Source organism: Solea senegalensis, linkage group LG19, assembly GCF_019176455.1.
Source record: "Solea senegalensis isolate Sse05_10M linkage group LG19, IFAPA_SoseM_1, whole genome shotgun sequence".
NCBI classification, from domain to species: domain Eukaryota; kingdom Metazoa; phylum Chordata; class Actinopteri; order Pleuronectiformes; family Soleidae; genus Solea; species Solea senegalensis.
In genome coordinates, this window is record NC_058038.1 from 5,984,778 (window position 1) to 6,003,118 (window position 18,341).

An 18,341-nucleotide genomic window follows, 5' to 3' on the forward strand; every position below is an offset into this window, starting at 1 on the left:
TAACAATAAATAAAGCTTAACAACCACCCACAGAATGCATTTTTGGTTCGGGTTGGGGTCGATCCATACTCTGGGGCTTTCTGTCGGGTTCAGACAGAAATAATGGTTTATAGTGTGGAATATGGTTGCAGGTTACTTCTAATAGCTGAAATGCTCATCTGGACTATTATTATTTTATATAATTACAGTATATGAGTATATGGCCTACAAGGCCTATATACTGTGATATACTTTGTATTGTGAATTTCTCTGTGAGATGAATAATGTATATATCTATCTCCTGTATGTATGGATATAAAGAGTATTGGTGGTAAAACTACCCGTGTGCAACTGGCAGTGATGCAGTCACTGATAACACTTACAGTTTGACATTTTGTCCTGCAGCGCACAAACCGGATTCCAAAGGACATTCATGTGGAGCCGGAGAGGTTTGCTGCAGAGCTGATCAACAGACTGGAGGTCGTGCTGCAGGAGAGAGAGGATCAAGCAAAACTGGAGGAGCGACTGAAGAGAGTTCAGTTGGTACGTTTGCTGTATTTGTTTTCTTTAAAGCACAACCATAGCCGTTGATTCATCCAGTCATTAATTTTGTTTAAAATGTGAAAGAGCAGCATCACTCAGGAGTTTACAGGGACTCGTTTATTCTGTGAAGCAAAGAACTGCCGACAGTAAGAAAGATCCGGGAACAAGAAGGAAGATGTGTCTTTACTCTGTGCTCTCAGCTTTTTCACCACCTTATTGACCCCAGTTTTAATATGAGTCCTGGCAAGTGAGTGCTGCACATCCAGTTTTGTCAATATAGACATCCTATACTACATCATTAGCACATGAGGAAGCTCAACAAAACACCCATTTTTAACAATATTCACCTAAACAAAAAACAGCTCCAAAAAAAAAACAAAACAAAAAAACACTGTTCATGCACAGAAACCAGGAGACCACAACCACTTGAGCTTCACACCAACAGTGGTAACTATGCACTGTATTAAAGCCCCAAGTACACAGAAAAGTAGTTTTAAATTGATAATATATAAATCCATTTTCCAAAAATAGTCTATTCTGTATATGACCAGCAATACACAAACCAAAAGATATTTATTTGACATTAAAATATGACAAGCAGCAAGTCTTCATGTTGAGGAGTTTGAAGCAGGAAATACTTGATTTAATATGTTTAGCTTTCTTTCATCAGACTTGGAAAAACTGAGCTTGGAGCTGATAATTTTTAATCCTCGGTCTTAAATAAAAGTTTAGGCTGATAATCATAATGTTAGTTTTCTTTACTGATGAATCTGGTGCTTTATTTTGTCAATTCATCGGTCTGTTATTTACTACATGAAATGCCAGAAAGGGGTAAAAATGTCACAATGCCAGTGTCCTCAAATGTCCCTTGTGGCCACAAACCAAAGATGTTCAGTTTACTGTTAAAGAGGAACAAAGAAACCAGAAAATATTCATAATTTAGAAGCTACTTGATTAATTGCTGTGGCCTTGTTAACAGAGTGTGACCAGAGATGAATGAAATCAGGCTGGTATCAGTAGGCAAAACCAAAGCCTATTCCTAAGCCAGAAAGAGAGATATGTTGCTGGCTGCTGGGCTTAAAGTTTTCACGGACTTAAATCTAACTGGCCTTCATGAAAGTAAATGAGGCCAGCCATTTGAATAGGAATAAAAAAAAACAATATCAGTCATTTGGAGAATTCTGTCCTTGGCCTGTCAGCGCTTGGGCTTTGTTGATCAGTCAGATGAAGCACCTGCGCCCACTTGTAAGCCGGGAACAGTATGACGCCCCGTTTGATGTCACTTGAACGGTGATGAAATAGTCGCTGCGAGCGCAAATGAAATCTCGGTCAGTGCACAAAGCCATGTATTAAGTTTCAAGGCAGACAGTTTATGTGGGCTTGTTCCTGAAAGGAGAGAAGCTGCCGGCTCACAGACTGAGGTTTGCTTTATTAAACCTCGAGGCAAGAGAGAACTCACAGCCTTTGTCATGTGATACGCTCTGCATCTGGAAAAAAAACATGTGGTTGGGGTTCAGCTCTGTGACCATAACATCGGAGGTATTGAAAAACAACAGGGGTTTTATCTGTAGAAAAAAAAAACAGACGCATCAATCAGGTTATCATTTCACTACTGTGAGGGGGAAAAGAACATCACGAGGATGTAGCTCAGTGTTTTGTCACCTGTGCAACAAAGGGTGCTGTAGTCCAGATACACACTGGTCACAATTCATATACAATTGCAGCAGAGTGCCATTCACATTAGTGAACCAATGACTGAAAGACCCTGTGAGCTGAAGTACTCTGTATGTCTTTGTCTGCTGACAGCCAGAGGCCTGTCTGTATTGTGCTGTATCTTCCCAATACAACACAATATCTCAAGAATACCTCAAAGCCAAACATGTGGTACTTGAAGGAAAATCAGAGATATGTTCGACTATATATACACTGGGGTATGTGGTCGGAGGGGAGCTGCTGAATTTTGACCAGAGTGTGTTGAAAATGATCTAATCTAATGTCACTATACCGGTGTCTGAAGTATATGTGAGGAAGAGGAGGATGATGAGAGAGCAAATGATCTTATTGGGCATATGTCTGCCTCCTGTGAAAGGTCTGTAGCTGACTTGTAGCTCGGACTATTTACACCACTGTGTGTTTTAACGTTGTAATATAATGGTGTAACTTTGAGAGCTCAATATTTTCTCAGATGGTACAGGTTTGAGAACCACTGTCCACTGAACCATTTATTTCAGATTTGGAACAAACGCCCATGTGGAAGATGATCTGTTTAGATTTTGGTGGTCAAAAGGCTTACAACACATTTCTTAAAAATCTGGTACACATGTTCACTTGGATTCTCAGATCATCTGATGAGATTTTCATGTTCGAAGGTCAAGGTCACTCAGATCTTACAAAATGTGTTTCGACACGTTGGATACTTCTTGAGGGAATTCCTTCTGATTTAATACAAGCATTCACATGAAATCAAGGATCAAACTGAATATGTTTTAGTGGTTGAAGTTGAAATCAACATCACAGTGACCTCATGCTTTTATGAATGTGATATATTAAAGAAAACCTTCATTGCATCTTGCACAAACATTGACTTTAGGCACTTCATATACAATACATATGCAAAGACATGCATATATGCTAATTTCACATTATTCATGCAGAGGTGGAGCGAATCTAGCAAAATCCCATGATAGAAATCCTTCGAAGATGCAAAATTAGCTTTCTTCGCTTCCCTTGAACTCGTTAGGAAAATTCGGAATTAAATGAAAACATTTGCATGACACAGTGTCACGGAGGAAGTCAGCACAGAGACGCATCCAAAGATATTGTGTGAAATAGAAATGGAGGGTTTAGCAGAAAGTGAGTGCATGCATTTGAATCGAGCTTTTGATTTTCATCATCGATTAATCTGTCGACTATTTTCTCGGATAATGGAGTAATCGTTTGGTCTATAAAATGTCAGAAAACGTTGAAAAATGTTGATCAGTGTTAAACCTGGAAATGATGAGGTTCTCAAATGTCTTGTTTTGTCCACAAACCAAAATGATTCAGTTTAATGATTTCTTTGTTATATGGAGCAAAGAAACCAGAAAATATTCACATTTAAGAAGCTGAAACAATCAGAAATCTTCCATTAATCGATTAATTGAGTAATTGTTTCCGGTCTGTACTCAAGGATGACCTGATTTCAGTGGTCAAACATCTCAAGTTCCAACAAAATAATATGCATGCATTTTCACTGTCACTCCCCCATATTAGCGGCATATTATTGTATAAAAGAAAACCAACTGAAAAACCCTGTAGAGTGTCAAACGCTGCATCTTCTATTGATTATCAAGGGTTTTTCATTTTCAAGATGGGAGCCAGTGGAAAAATATGCTTCAAATGACAAGATCATGGTTTGATAGAAAGAGAAGGAAAAATAAAATGGATATCTCTGTCTGATGCATCAGTTATTAAAAAATATGCCAAGAAATATTTGGCTGGAGATGCCATCTTTTTAGAGGACGGCTGAAACTGGGAAAAAGAAAAAAAAAATAGCAGTGGGCAGACGAACAGGCAGAGAATCTCTTTGTGCTGTGTCTTTTGATGGTTTTGTAGCAAAGCGATGCGGAGCACAGGGTAATAACAAACTCGGGTGCTTTGGCACACTCACAGACGGGCAGGGTTTATTTAATTATTAACACAACTGACAGGAAAAGTGTGGGAACGGACCGGCTGAAAAATGAAAGTGAAACCTCCACCTACTGTTTTTATTCTCCTCTCTTTCTTCTCTCACTTCCGAAGTGTTTCTAACTTTACAGATGGAGAAGCTTGGCTGTACGCTGCTCATCTGCCCCTCATCTGTGGTAGTGCTGCAAACTGTAATGCAGAAAACAGGTGTTTTTTGTTTTTGCAGATTTTTGGCTCTCAGGTGTTCTATGACTAATATTCAGCTTAGCATAAGAGAATAAGAGGCAACGGCTCATTAATCAGCCAGTGCTCCCCCCATCCCCCATTCTTCAATAATAACAATATTTATTTTAATATTAAAAAGCTCAACATGGTGTGGACTTCACACTCAAACTAGCCAACTAACTATGTGCAGATCCAGCAGTGGTCTGCGTCATTTCATTTGGAGTCTGCGTAGACTTTCTCAACAGCTGTTTTCTTTTTTATTAAACACTGGGAGAAAATCACATTTGGGAGAAACAGGCATGCTACCACCCCCTAGTAACAACAACAGTAAAATGTCCAATCAAAGCTGATTCATTGGTTTACTTTAACTTTAAATGGCTGTCATCACTGCATTGCCAGTCCTTGTGGTTAATACTGGTGCCTCACAGAAAGAAGGTCCCTTGTTCCCTTGGTTTTTTTTGCGGAATTCTTCTTGCAGGTGTCTTGTGTTTTCTGCGGGGGGTAATCCAGTTTATTCCCACAGTCCAAAAACATACAGATTGTGGGTTAATATGGTTGAAAGGATGGTCACAAGGGTGTGCATCTCTGCCTCTGGAGCAATATCCAAATAAAAAAAACTAATCCACTGCGATGAAATGTTTGTTTTCATTCAATTTGTTTTCAATACCAAGAGGATAAAGTGGTTGAAGATGAATGAAATGAGTATCACTGCAGCTATTTAGTAAAAGATGAGAAAATCCTTTGTATTTTTTTTATCATTTCAGAACTATCTTTGTGTCATATTTAAGCACTAAAAATACTTTTGGATCTGCGCTGATCCATGGACGAGTTTGAAGTGTTTTTAGAGCGATACAGATGTCCATGTATTGATGTATTTGTGATATTTACGTCATAACCCATTCTATCAATTAATCTAATGGACATCACTTCATAAACATGCTGTGTGTTCTGTGTGTGTGTATCATAATAATCTTCCACTGTCCTGTTCTAAACCTCTGCCGTAACAGTGTGAGGTTTCATATTTGCACATGGTGAAACGCTGCCACCTGCAGGTTGATTTGTGTACAGTATGCACCTGTTAAATAAATGAAATGCATGTACAGTCGATACATTATATTTTGCACAACACTGTTTTATTTAAACGTACAGTGGAACTCATGAATGTTTTTATTCTCTCAGGCTTAACATTTGTCCTTTTGCTGCTTTTGTCTTTTATCCAGGAAGAGGACGGTGATGAGCTCGTCATGTCCACAGCCACAGCATTTGGTGGTCAAAGGTTTCCCCCTGGTGTTTATCCTCAGAATTACAATGCTCGCTATGCAGACATCACCTACAGTGGTGCTTTACCAAGGGACGCTCACGAGGAGAACCCCGAGAGCATCCTGGATGACCACGTGCAGCGGGTCATGAAGACTCCCGGCTGCCAGTCGCCCAGAGCAGGTCGCTATTCGCCCAAGTCGCGCTCACCCGACAGTTTCCCGGGAGGGAAAGCAACGGGACTTGGAATGTCTCTGCCATCAAGCCAGGGCAAACATCCGTCCAGGCACGGGCCGAAGGGAGAATCCAGTCACCTGTACCACCACAAACACATGCATCACACCCACCATGCGGGCACTGGGAAGCCCAGAGAGCAGGTGGAGGCTGACGCAGCCGTGCGTGTGCACGGCAGCTTTTCCTGGGGCGCAGAGACGAGTCATTATGCATCAAAGTCTCGCAGCTATGCAGATGGCATGGGATCTAACCCCATTGAGCATACAGGGTTAGTTACTATTCCTGTTCATTACAGGCATGAATGAATACACCCACATGTTTTTTATTTTTTTATTTTATTAATTTCCCTCTTATTTGTTGTTTTCTTCTGTTCTACAGTAGCAAAGGTGGCTTGCACTGTAAAAGAGTGTACAAGAAAGGTGAGGACGTGCGGCCTTATGACATGCTGGGCTCTGGAGAGGACGTGGAGAAAAACCACAAGATACTTTTGTGGCTGATGGAGGGACAGAAAGAGATGGTTCAACATAAGAGGAGCACATACGGGTCAGTGACAACCGTTGCTGTGTTTGTTCTGAATTGTTACTCATTGAGCTCCTCCTTTGTGATAGCGAGGCTAATTATTAGGGCGGAACATTCAATCATTCTGAAGTAGGAATCACTACACAATGAGTAAATCACAAAGGCTGCAATTGCATCATTCTCTAATTTCACACTCTTTCCCTAATTCTAAGTACATCAATTCTATTTTAACTGGTCGATGTTCTATTCAATTCAAGTTGCAATGGTGCATTAAAACGTTTTCTTTTAGAGTTTAGTCATTAATATTCTGATGGTATCTCATGTGATAATGCTCCCTCTTGTTTTTAAATTCTGTAACACAGTGAGCATTGTTCTAAAGCGTAACTTAAACACACACACTTTGTGATTTTGGGTTAGTTTGACTTTAACCACGTAATCATGACGGTCTGACTGAAATTATACTAAGGTGAATTTTGTTAAGTCGGACCAAAGGACCCAGATAATGTGTTTGGAAGTCAAATTATTATTGCATGTACCCGGATTATTGAATCTGACTCAAACTATTCTGGACGCTTTGTACTTTGCGCCACAGTTCCTGCCTTTGACCCTGAATTAACAAGGCCCCAGCAAGAAAAACATATAACAGCAAAAATATAGAACCTGTGTATTTTTGGGACTAATGAGGATCCCAAGTGTATGCGTCAATGAATATTATAATGAAGTTGTTGTTAGTCTGCAACTTAATAGGTCAACTGAAAAACAAACTGAAAGTCAGTGGACAGACTTCATTTGGTAGATTCTCCATTATAATGGGTTCATTGAAACTGAGTGTGTCTCTGTATTTCAGGAGTACCACTGGATCCAAGAGGACCACAGGCCACGAGGGCTCGTACCCGTGCGTCAGCAGCACGCAGCTGCGGAACAACGTGCAGCCATCACACCCTTTCATCCAGGATCCCACCATGCCACCCAATCCAGCCCCCAGCCCCCTCACCCAGCTGGAGGAGGTTTGCCGGCGTCTTGAGGAGGAGAAGATAAAGTCTGCTGTTTTACAGCCCAAACAAAGGTATAAAAAAAAAAAACACACACCAGACTTTTCCCATCACTACAGTTAAACCTGTCCAGTTAAACAGTGCAGCTCTTTCAATCAGAATCTTTCAACTTGATGCATAAGGGAAGAAGTCCAAGTTTTTTTTTTTTTTCTAAAATTCAATAGTTTCCCCTATTGTTCTGTAGCCTGTGTCCCTCTAACTGCTGGGGTTGTTCGGTCCCTCAGGTATGTGATGGAGGTGATCCAGAGGGGTCGCACCACAGTCAGGCCGGCGCTGTTCCCTCCGCTCAGCATGGTGCCCGCCGTTTCTGACAGCGAGCTCTCCGAGCCCGAGTATGTCCACTGTGTCTTACCAGTAAACCCCCACCCCCACAGCAACTTCACTTTATTTCCCATGCTCATTACTGCTAAGTTAGTTCCCCAGAAGTGTGTCTACTCTTTGAACGACTAACAGATATTTAGATCTTGGGGAAATGCTGTCCTTAAATAGTGCTTTTTTGTTTCATACAGTCAGTCTGAATGTGGTGGGTGTTTTTTTTTTCTACTTTTCCTGCCTTCATTAAGGTGAAAATGACAGCCAGTATCCTCAATCTGCTTATTAGGCTACAATCAACACAAACAGCCTCCGTCCTCAAACTGCTTATTAGTCGACAATCAATACAAATAGCTTTTAGTGGCGAGCCCTGAAATGGAAAACGTAGAAACACTACTTGACATGTATTACTTTGAAAACTCCAGGGTGTCATTTCAGTCTTGACCTGAAACATTTATAGACAGGGAAAAAACATGTCTACAGTCTAATTATTAATTACTGTGTTCCTGGCTTGAACTGTTTTCCGGTCAGAGATACAACAGTTTTTTTGGAGCAGTAATTAGTGTGTGGACACTTATGTGGTTTTTCCATTATACAGTTGTAGCAGAGCTCATTTCGACTCTACAATCTCCGACACGAGAATTCAACCCACCATTTTTAAAAAAAAAAATTTTAAATGGCAAAAACCAACGGCCAAGTTGTGCGTATAATGGAAAATGATCATTTATCTGATCCTGTCCTGTACTGAGGGTTTGTAAACTATGACACAATGATCCACATTCATGTCCTGACTGGGTTTCACAATTTGCAGTACAGAAACGGAGACCTTTCCACTTCATCGTCAGAATCTGCTTTTCCTTTCCATCATTGCTGTTTCTTATTCGTGGTATTTCATATCTAATTTCATACACTAATCATCCAACTGCAAATTGACAGTCTGCATCTTGCTTACGTTCCATAGACTATAATGTATTATATTTTAATTATGTAAAAATGGATGTAGTCTTCCAGTTTAGAAATGTGAAGCTCATAAGCACCAGGGGGAGTCAGTCAATGTTTTCCTAAGGAATCTATGGTCTCATTTGTTACTTCCAGGTCTTCTACAATAGAACATTATGTCAATTTTGATATAGAGCCCAGAGAATAGACCCCAGTGTGATTGACAGCTGGCACTGTCCATTAGGTGCCTAGTTGCAGGAGATGTCTTGTTCCAAAAAATGTCATGGAACCAGTCAAATCTCAAAATTAAGGCTTCAAACTGGCTTTAATTAATGTTACATTTGCTTTTCATATTAGGGCTGCAACTAACGATTATTTTCTTGATTTATGAGTACTTGTTTGGTCAGAAAATACTGAAAAATGTTTATTGGTTTTAATGATTATTTTATTTTATCTGGAGCAAAGAAACCAAAAAATATTCACCAATCACAAAGCTTGTTTTAATTATTGAAAAAAAAATTCCAATTGATTCATCTGTTATCCAAATAGTTGACGATTTGTTAAATAATAATGATAAGTTCTGCCCTCCACAGTTCAAAAGTTCTTAATCACAGTTCAAAGTTCCTTATTACAGTTGTTGTCGTTCTGCTGAAGACGGAAGGTTAATGTTGCTTGTAAGGCCAGTGTAGAGTATGCAGTGAGCAGGAATGGACAATTTAATGTCGAGGGAAAAGAAAATAATGTGTACAGTGTTGGAAAAGGAAAAGGAAATAGAACACTGTGATCTGTAATGACACGTCTGTAATTTTCTAAATTGTGGCACTTAGGGATACATTATCAGACCTTATATGAATGTCTTATATGAGTGTAAATTAGCTGATTTACATTTACTCCACGCAGAATCCAAATCTCACACACACAATACAGAAACATACATTATGATCTGATCCAAACTATTATTATTATTTTTTTTAAATATTCATTTGAATTCAACACACATTTGACAACAAAGGAGAAAAAAGACTGAATTTTAATGGCTGCAGTGTCACAGTAAAAATCCCCTCAGACGAAGTATGAGAGCGTCTTTTTCTGTGCTCATGTAGAAGCAGAAGGGCCAGAGTACACTTTTATGATGTTTTGTCAGAAGTATGTTTTTCCTTGTTTGGCTGCCATCTCACAAGGGTACTTACCAGATGGAGGGGAACAGGGGGGAAGTACGAGGTAAGAGGCAGATGAAAGGAAGGTTATGTAGCAATGCCACTGGGTAAAACCTCCGGTCAGAACTGTGAAGACGGGCTGAGTCCTTTTGGTACATGATTCATACGGGATCAAAAACACTGACTGAACTTTTTATGTTCTCAACTTGAAAGATGCTTGAGGCTTGAATAAGAAAGGGGAATGATTTTTTTTACTTACTAAAAAACATGGTCGTAATGTTTTATTCATAACGGTATTGAGAGTAGAACCGATATATTATATATTGGCCTATACATAAGTTTAAAAGTTTTGGCCTATACATAAGTTTTATATACACTGATTTCTAACATGTGATCAAATGATGGAACAGATGGAACATGAATTAGGGATTATTGTATATATCTAATAAATCTAATTTGGTCCTTAAAATGTCAGAAAATGTAGAATAATGTCTACCAAACCTGGAAATAATGATGTTCTCGAATGTCAAGATTTGTCCACAAACCAAAATTATTCAATTTTAATGATTTCACATTTAAGAAGCTGGGAAATCTGAAAACACTCAAACTGATTAATTAATTATCGAAATAAACACAATTTATTCACGTTTATTCCCTTAAATAAATTTTTTAAAAATGAATGTAAATACCAATATTTATTCATATCACCTGATATTTATGAGTTAACTGATTCTTTGGTTAGGCTCCAAGAAAAGCATCAAAGACATAAAAGTAGAAAGCAGCATACTCAGTTTGTATTTAAATATTATTAATTAAATAATGTTTTTATTCTTTAATGTCAAGGAACATTAGGGATAATTAATACAATTTGCCAAATTGACGACAGTTACCACTATGGACAGACAACTATCAATGATTTACTTTGATATTGTGTAAAAAAGAAAAATGAAAAAAGAAGGATTGTCCTGGAGTGGCCTCTCCTGTTTTCAAAGCAGCTTTCGTGGATGTTTACTCTATGATGGAGTAAGATAATGATGTCCTCAGGAAGTGCAAGTCGTACCGAATCAAAAGAGCACGCGCGTATGTCATGCGAGTGTGTGAGTTATCACTCGGCTACTTTTTTACGGAAATTGCTGCAATTAGGGAGTAAGGGAAGCTGTAATTGCTCCTGTGAGCTGCTCGTCACAGCTGCGGTTTGCAAAGTGCACCATTAGAAATTCAGCACAAAAAAAGAACATTTACACAATTTACAAGAGGTGTATTTTATATAATATTCTATACTTTACACTTTGAATCAACATATGTCATGTTTTGTACTGTGTTGACTACTATATATTTGTGGACATCAATGGCCTTTCTGCCTGAGTACCACTGGCGTTAGACCAGTTTTATCATTTTAGCTGATGAATTGACTCTGACAGGACATTTTGTTTATTTGTATTGAGACTTAACCTACATGACAGACTTTGCATTATGTTTCTTCATCTGAGGTTATTTTGTCAGAGGGCAACTCAAGAAAAAAAGAAAAAAAAACAAAAGCAAAGTCAAGGGCATGAGAGCTAGTGAGAGTGATGCAGGGTCCACAGTCGGGCTGATTATTTTCATAATCGATGAATCTGTCGAGTATTTTCTCGATTAATTATTGAGTACTTGTTTGGTCAAAGCAAAGAAATTAGAAAATATTCACATTTAATAAGCTGAAAAATCTGAGTTTTCAGAGAAAAAACACTCAAAATTATTAATTGATTATGAATATAGTTGACAATTAATCGAGTAATCATTGCAGCTCTAGTCCGCAGCATGTTTAGTTTGGTAGTTTGGCTACGAGGTGCATTCAATGACTCTTATAAATGATAATATAACATGTAATACTTTTACAAAAACGCGTGGAGTACACTGAACAAATGCTTGCCACTGCTGCCACCTTGTGGTAATAGATGACTACTAATTAGATCACTGGAGAAATGTTTTTCTTTTTTTTTTTTAATATCAATATTTTCCCCCTAGATTTTTCCCACTTAATGGGATTTTTCATGGTTCAAACTATGGTTGTTCTGTGCACCTGCAAATTCCACAATAAGTCGACTTCAGTGTCCACATTTAAAAAGTTTAAGATTTTCTAAATCGTTTTGTATGTGTTTTATTCCCTCCGCAGACATAAAACCACTAAAAAGACGACATGTGAAAACACCGTTGTGGCGTATTACTTCTGTGAAGAGCAGATACCTTACAGGACGTCCGTCAAAGGCAGAGTCGTCACCCTGGGCCAGTTTAAAGAACTGCTAACAAAGAAAGGAAACTACAGGTGAGAGTTACCTTATGTTTCTGTTTGACTTCCACCTGGAAATTAGCTTGTAGCTCAATCTGGTTCAAATGATCTTTTAGTTAAATTAATGTATTCTGTTCGCTGTCCTTCAATCAAACAATTATATAAAGTAATGTATTAAAGGGTAAGGTGTTCATATAGATTGCAATATGAACATAAGAAAAATACAACTTTTTCAGGAGTTTCCATGTCACGTGACGTCATTTTATATATATATACATACATATATTTTTATATATATATATGTATGTATATATGTATGTATGTATATATGTATGTATATATGTATATATATATATATATATATATATATATATATATATATATATATGTGTATATGTGTAGCAGTCAATGGAAGCCAATTAAAAGCACCAAAATTTACTGCAAGTAGAGATTAGTTATACATTACTTTTTAACTTAATTTGAATAAATTTATAGGAGAAGCAGTAAAAAAACATAAAATATATGCAACATGATTTCCTGTGTATCTAAAGCTTGAGCTGGCACCTTGATTGACACGACAACTATCATTTATTGCATTGTATTCTGGGATTTGTAGTACCAGTGGTGGGTGTACTATACTCTATACCAGTGAGCCAGTGAGTTATTATCTGAAATTTGTGTAATTGCCCCCTAGTGCGCTGTGATATTACTTCCAGTTGGGCTCTGTAAATAATTTTTTTCACTTTTGTAATAAAGTTTTAAATTGATGTTAAATATGTATGATAGATTAGGATTAAAACAAAGCCATGGCATTTAAAATATGTGTTGCTTTTCAGTAATCTGACCTACTTTAGCAGGTAATATATGATTTTTGTGTAAGTATCAACTATTTGCACTCAATGTTTATTTGTTCATTTTAATTCATAAACAGTTATTTATGATGATGGGTAATTACACACTTTGTTGTGAAGTTAAACCTTTCAAATATGACATGGAGCCCATGCTGTAATAGCCACATGCGATGAAAGACATGCAAGCTCAGAAACGCAAACAATGATTTATTTATCCCGGTCTCATGTACATCAGAGGATTTTCAGATTTCAAAGTGGGCCCTGTTAACTCTCAAATTTCATCCAGTTAAAACAACACTGGGAGCATGATGCTGCTCTGCAAATGTGCACTGCTGGCACATAGTAATGAGTAATTACATGACTGCTCTCCTGCAAAATTAAGGTTTTTAAATAGGTGAAGATACTTCAGGCTCCACAGCCTTTAACTCGCTTCGTTTCCTCCCTCCTTTAGGTATTATTTCAAGAAGGTGAGTGACGAGTTTGACTGCGGCGTGGTGTTTGAAGAAGTACGTGAGGACGACGCTGTCTTGCCCATCTTTGAGGAGAAGATCATTGGCAAAGTTGAAAGGATTGATTGAAGTGCGTGTTTGAGAAGGAGTGGAAACTCTGCGATGGAGCGAGGAGGTGAAGAGGAAGTGTTTTTAGGTAAAAGAAACGCCAGAGGGATAGTAATGCAGTAAAGGAGAGGAAGAGCAAAGTGACGTCGGGCCACAGATGTTTAAAAAGATGAATGACGAACAAAAAGTGCTACTAAAAAGCTACATATTTTTGATATTGCGTATCAGAGGTCAGATGTTGTCCTTTCTAAATTGTTCACACTTGTAATTTTTTATATGTATTGGTACCAGATTGTGTACAGTGTGTTAAAAGATAACAAAATTTTATATCTATTTAAGTATTTAAAAATGCTCATTTTGAAGACGATCGAAAATAATCTATAGGGCTGATTATTATTTTATTTTGTTTTATTATTTGTTTTTCTTTCTTTGTTCATCGTCAGGACGTGATTATTTTAATACTTTATTCAACCGAACTTTATTTTGTAGCATTGAGCCAGGCTGTGCTCGCGTCGTGTTACATAACCACTGACTGCAACAAAAGAAAATCTGCTCCTCCTGCAGAGTCTAATGCAGCAGAGTCATAAAACAGTACATTTGTGAAGCTTAGGGTCACTTTTTGGTGAGAAATAATAACACATTCATAATAATTATCTAATAATGTTTGTACATTGAAGTTGTGTCATACCTTAGGCTTGCATTAATGTACACGACACAGGTTATGCTTATATTTCTGGTTCATTGTAGGCGATTCTGTTAATTTACGCACATTTAAGTTCTTCACGGCATATTTGACCCAGCACAACACACGATGCAGTGTTAATAATAATTCCAATGATTATTATAATAATCAGGGTTCCCACACCTTTTCTTGACATCAAATTTAAGGACTTTCCAGGATTAAATTCCCTCAGATTCAAGGGCCGTATGTGCTGACACATTTACTCATCAGTAAGAACCACTTCGTCCATGGCGTCCACTTTTGATTTTGAAGCACACTCTGTATATGGACAAGTGATTGTCTTTGTGGTTTTGGACGAGTCGGTCATTGTAATTTGTCTTTGGGGAGACAGAGATCTTTTAATCGCATCATTGTTTTCTGTCTTGCTTTATGTTACTTGCTCATTGTTCTGCACGGAATCTCACGTCAGTGTCAGTGGTCGCTAGTAATTATGACTCCACGTTTGTCAATCGATGAAATGGTAGGTGGCGTCGTAAACAAAGAAGGGAGACCTAAATATCAACTTAACGTCTGTCTTGCATACAATTCCGACGCTTTCAACAACCCATGTCTATTTAGGGCCTTAAAAATTATTTTTCTAATTCAAAAACTTGAAGGGATTTCAAGGACACATGGGAAACCCTGTATAATATACTGAGAATGTCCCGAATGAGCCGAATATTTTGATGATTTGAGGATGAACGTTTTCTTCCCTGTCGACAAAAACAACTCATCAATATTTAAAACACAATTTTTAATGTACTTTTTTGTTTATTTATTAGGATTTCTTCACCGAGCAGAACAACACTGACAGAGTGGTTAATTCAGTCTAAAGCTTGTTTGAATTCACTTGTTCTTTACTTTGGTGTTGCAATAAAGTGGTGATTTAAAGTTTGTCTGCACTCTAAGGATGCAGAACTCTAAACCTTTGACAGAACCATGTGGAGGTTGAACTCCTGTTACAGTAAAGGTCACACGTTAATGTAAATGCGGTGTTTGATGAGTCAACACTTCACTTCATTAAGCCCGGATTTCATTTAGACTCGGGCCTGCGGGGGGCGTCTTCGGCGGAGTTTGCACAATATGACGGAAAAATAATCTTTGACCTTTTGAAACAGTTAGTGCCAGACGGTGTCAAGTGTGGAAGTAAATTAATTCGGAACATGGCTGGTATTAAAAATAGCTTTTAATTATGACACTTGGCGACTAAATGTTTGGGTTTTGAATTCGAGCACCGCGTGTGTGTGTGTGTTAAGATGTTTATTACGGAGGTCGCTAAACAAAAGAGCGTCTTTTATAGTCTCGACACACTGAAGGTCGGGTTTGAAGAGACCGAGACAGAGTTATTATCATGAAAATTATTATTATTTGTCACTTTATAGATAGTTTCCACTGTCCCCAACACGCAATTTGTCTCCTTCTGCAATGCTACTATACTCTTTTTCATTCTTTCATCTTGAGATCATGGGAATAATTATCACTTTCTTGTGATGACAGGATGACAAACTACTGAAAAATAATAAGATTGCTTGTTGGTGCTGACACCTGCCTGTAGCTGAGAGTGTCACAATTTATGTTATCATCACGGGGGGAAATTAGATTTGTTTTATCCTCCTGAGGGAAAGCATTAATTCATGTTGTTGTCACAAGAAAACAATGCTACCCGAGATTAAGGCAAGAATTTATCTGGTTATGGTGAGAAAAAGGAGTCTTGTTATCCCCAAGATAAAACATGACTATGAGAAAATGGGCCTTGTTATCATAGGATAAACACTTAGATTTGTAATGTATCACAGTAACACAAGAAAACAAGCCTTATCTTGAGTTAATGCTTAAATGTATCTGTTTATTGTGACAAAAGGACTCTTTTTATGGGGAAAACGAGCCTTGTATCACGAGATAACGCATTAATGTGTTTCACGATTACAAGAAAACACCACCTATTTTGTGCCGCGATTAACACATCGTTATTGCAAGAAAACAAACCTTGTTATCTTGCGATAACATCATCTTGTATTATCCCGAGATAAAGCCTTAACTTGTGCTTGTTTTCTTGCAATAATGCATTATTTGTGGTGTTCTCAAGAGAAAATGAGACTTGTTATTTTGGGATAATGCATTTATTTATCCTATCACAAGAAAACAAGCCTTGTTATCTTGTGATAACTATTAACTAGATAATGCATTAATATATATGTGTTATCGTCTCGTTATCCCAGCTGACAGAGGAAATGAGCCTTGTTAAAACAAGTCTTTCTATCCTGAGATAAAACTGTAATTTGTCTCATTATCACAATAAAACAAGCCTTGTTGTCTTGCAATAACTAACTATCTATCTTGTTATCACAAGAAAACAAACCAGGAATAAAATGTTCAGTGCAAATGATCTAATTTTATTAGTTTACTTTTACACCAAAGACATTTAAAAAGAAAAATACCCCGTTACACAAACCTTTGTTTTGTGTTCGCACTTACTGTATCATAAAGGTATCGTCAGACTATTAAGGCCTTTTTTTAAGGTGTTTTCTGCAAAACATTTCCAATGCATCTGGAAATAAACTAAGATTAAACTCACAGGACAGGACGCTTATTGAAATAAAAATCATCCTTTTTCTAATATATATGATTTAGTTCCATTTCTCACGTGTTTGGGAATGTGAATGACAATTTTTGCACTAGATGAGCACAGATGAACGAGTGAACGCGGCGGCACAGTGCCGCGTGACATTAAGATTCAAGGCCACCGTCGTTTTTTCTTTTTTTTTTCCCGCCCCCCTCTCATTGTGAGGAATGTGAGATAATAAAACCCTTTTGTTGTTGTTGTTATTATTATGGGATAGTAGGCAGAGAGATGAATGGGGTGGACCTTCAATCCTGAGAGCTGTTTGTAAATGTCACAGCATAAAAACCCAATTATGGGGATATTTTTGTTTGTTTGAGCTGTTGTGTCTGAAAATTCCTAATTACACCACTTTTATTTATTTAGTGCAATTGTCTTTGGTGATTTTTTTTTTTCTCTCATTTGTCGTTTGTACTTAATTTTTTACACATAGTCTCATATATGTTATGATTTGTACTGTGAAACCTCTTATTTAAAGTCATGTATATAAACATCAGAGTGCCTTTATTGATATGCTGATGACATCGACAGATGTGGGGACATAAATAAAAGCAAAGGACTAGCTTTATACTTTTTTGTTCATTTGTTTGTTTTAGACTTAATATTCAGTTTGGGTTTTTTTCCAGATGTTGATTCTTTCCTATATGATTGTCACTTTTCTGTGTAAATATGTACAAGTTTAAAAATATCATTAGCCACCAGCACAGGCAGCAGCAGCACATCCATGATCCGTGGACCTGTGTCCGCTCACTAACTAGCATGGTCACTGTTTTCAAAGATACCCCCGGACAATAAGACAATAAATACATGCAATAAACCAGCACTTGAGTTCTGTGTCTTCATACCATCACGGCCAAGTGACGTCGCGGTGTGCGAACGTGGTGTGCCGCGTGAAGCCTCTCATTGACCTTAAGTGGCCGTGAACATGGTGGACGATCTATAATGACAATGTATGAAGCAGTAACCAGCAGTTGGAACAGTGTGTGGTAACTGTTGGCGGATCAGACAGGTTGATTTTTGCAGATTGGCCAGTGCCATTTTGGGTTTTTTGAAACAAGAAGATACAAGATTTTGATGTGAGGGTGGAAAAGAGAGGTGGAGCCATCGGCTGTCTATGAACAAATGTAGATGTAGTCTGTCAGTTTTTTTTGGCTTTAATATTAGTGATAGTAAACTGGCTCTGAAGTACCAAACACAACATGAAGAGAATGCATCAACATTAAGAAAACTCAAAAATGTCAAGGAAGCTAAAAAATTTTAAGAAAACTCAAAAATGTTAAGAAAACTCAAAAATGTTAAGGAAATGTGACAATAAATATAGATTAATATGTCGTCCAAAATGTGACAAAAAAGTCATAGGTTAGTGTGTCGTCCAAAATGTGACAAAAAAGTCATAGGTTAGTATGTCGTCCAAAATGTTATAAAAAAGTCATATATAGT

The 18,341-nt window shown here is 37.7% G+C and overlaps 1 protein-coding gene across 3 annotated transcripts in view; it reads left to right on the forward strand.

Moving 5' to 3' along the window:
* The window catches only part of axin1 (axin 1), a 44,143-nt gene extending 26,422 nt beyond the window's left edge, over positions 1-17,721 (forward strand). For all 3 annotated transcript variants that reach the window (XM_044051075.1, XM_044051074.1, XM_044051076.1), the window contains 7 exons: positions 385-522; positions 5,634-6,172; positions 6,283-6,447; positions 7,271-7,489; positions 7,700-7,807; positions 12,039-12,188; positions 13,455-17,721. In XM_044051075.1, coding sequence (XP_043907010.1) covers positions 385-522; positions 5,634-6,172; positions 6,283-6,447; positions 7,271-7,489; positions 7,700-7,807; positions 12,039-12,188; positions 13,455-13,581 — 1,446 coding nt within the window. In that variant the 3' untranslated portion in view covers positions 13,582-17,721. The remainder of the gene's footprint in view (positions 1-384; positions 523-5,633; positions 6,173-6,282; positions 6,448-7,270; positions 7,490-7,699; positions 7,808-12,038; positions 12,189-13,454) is intronic.
* The last annotated feature ends 620 nt before the right edge of the window (positions 17,722-18,341 follow it).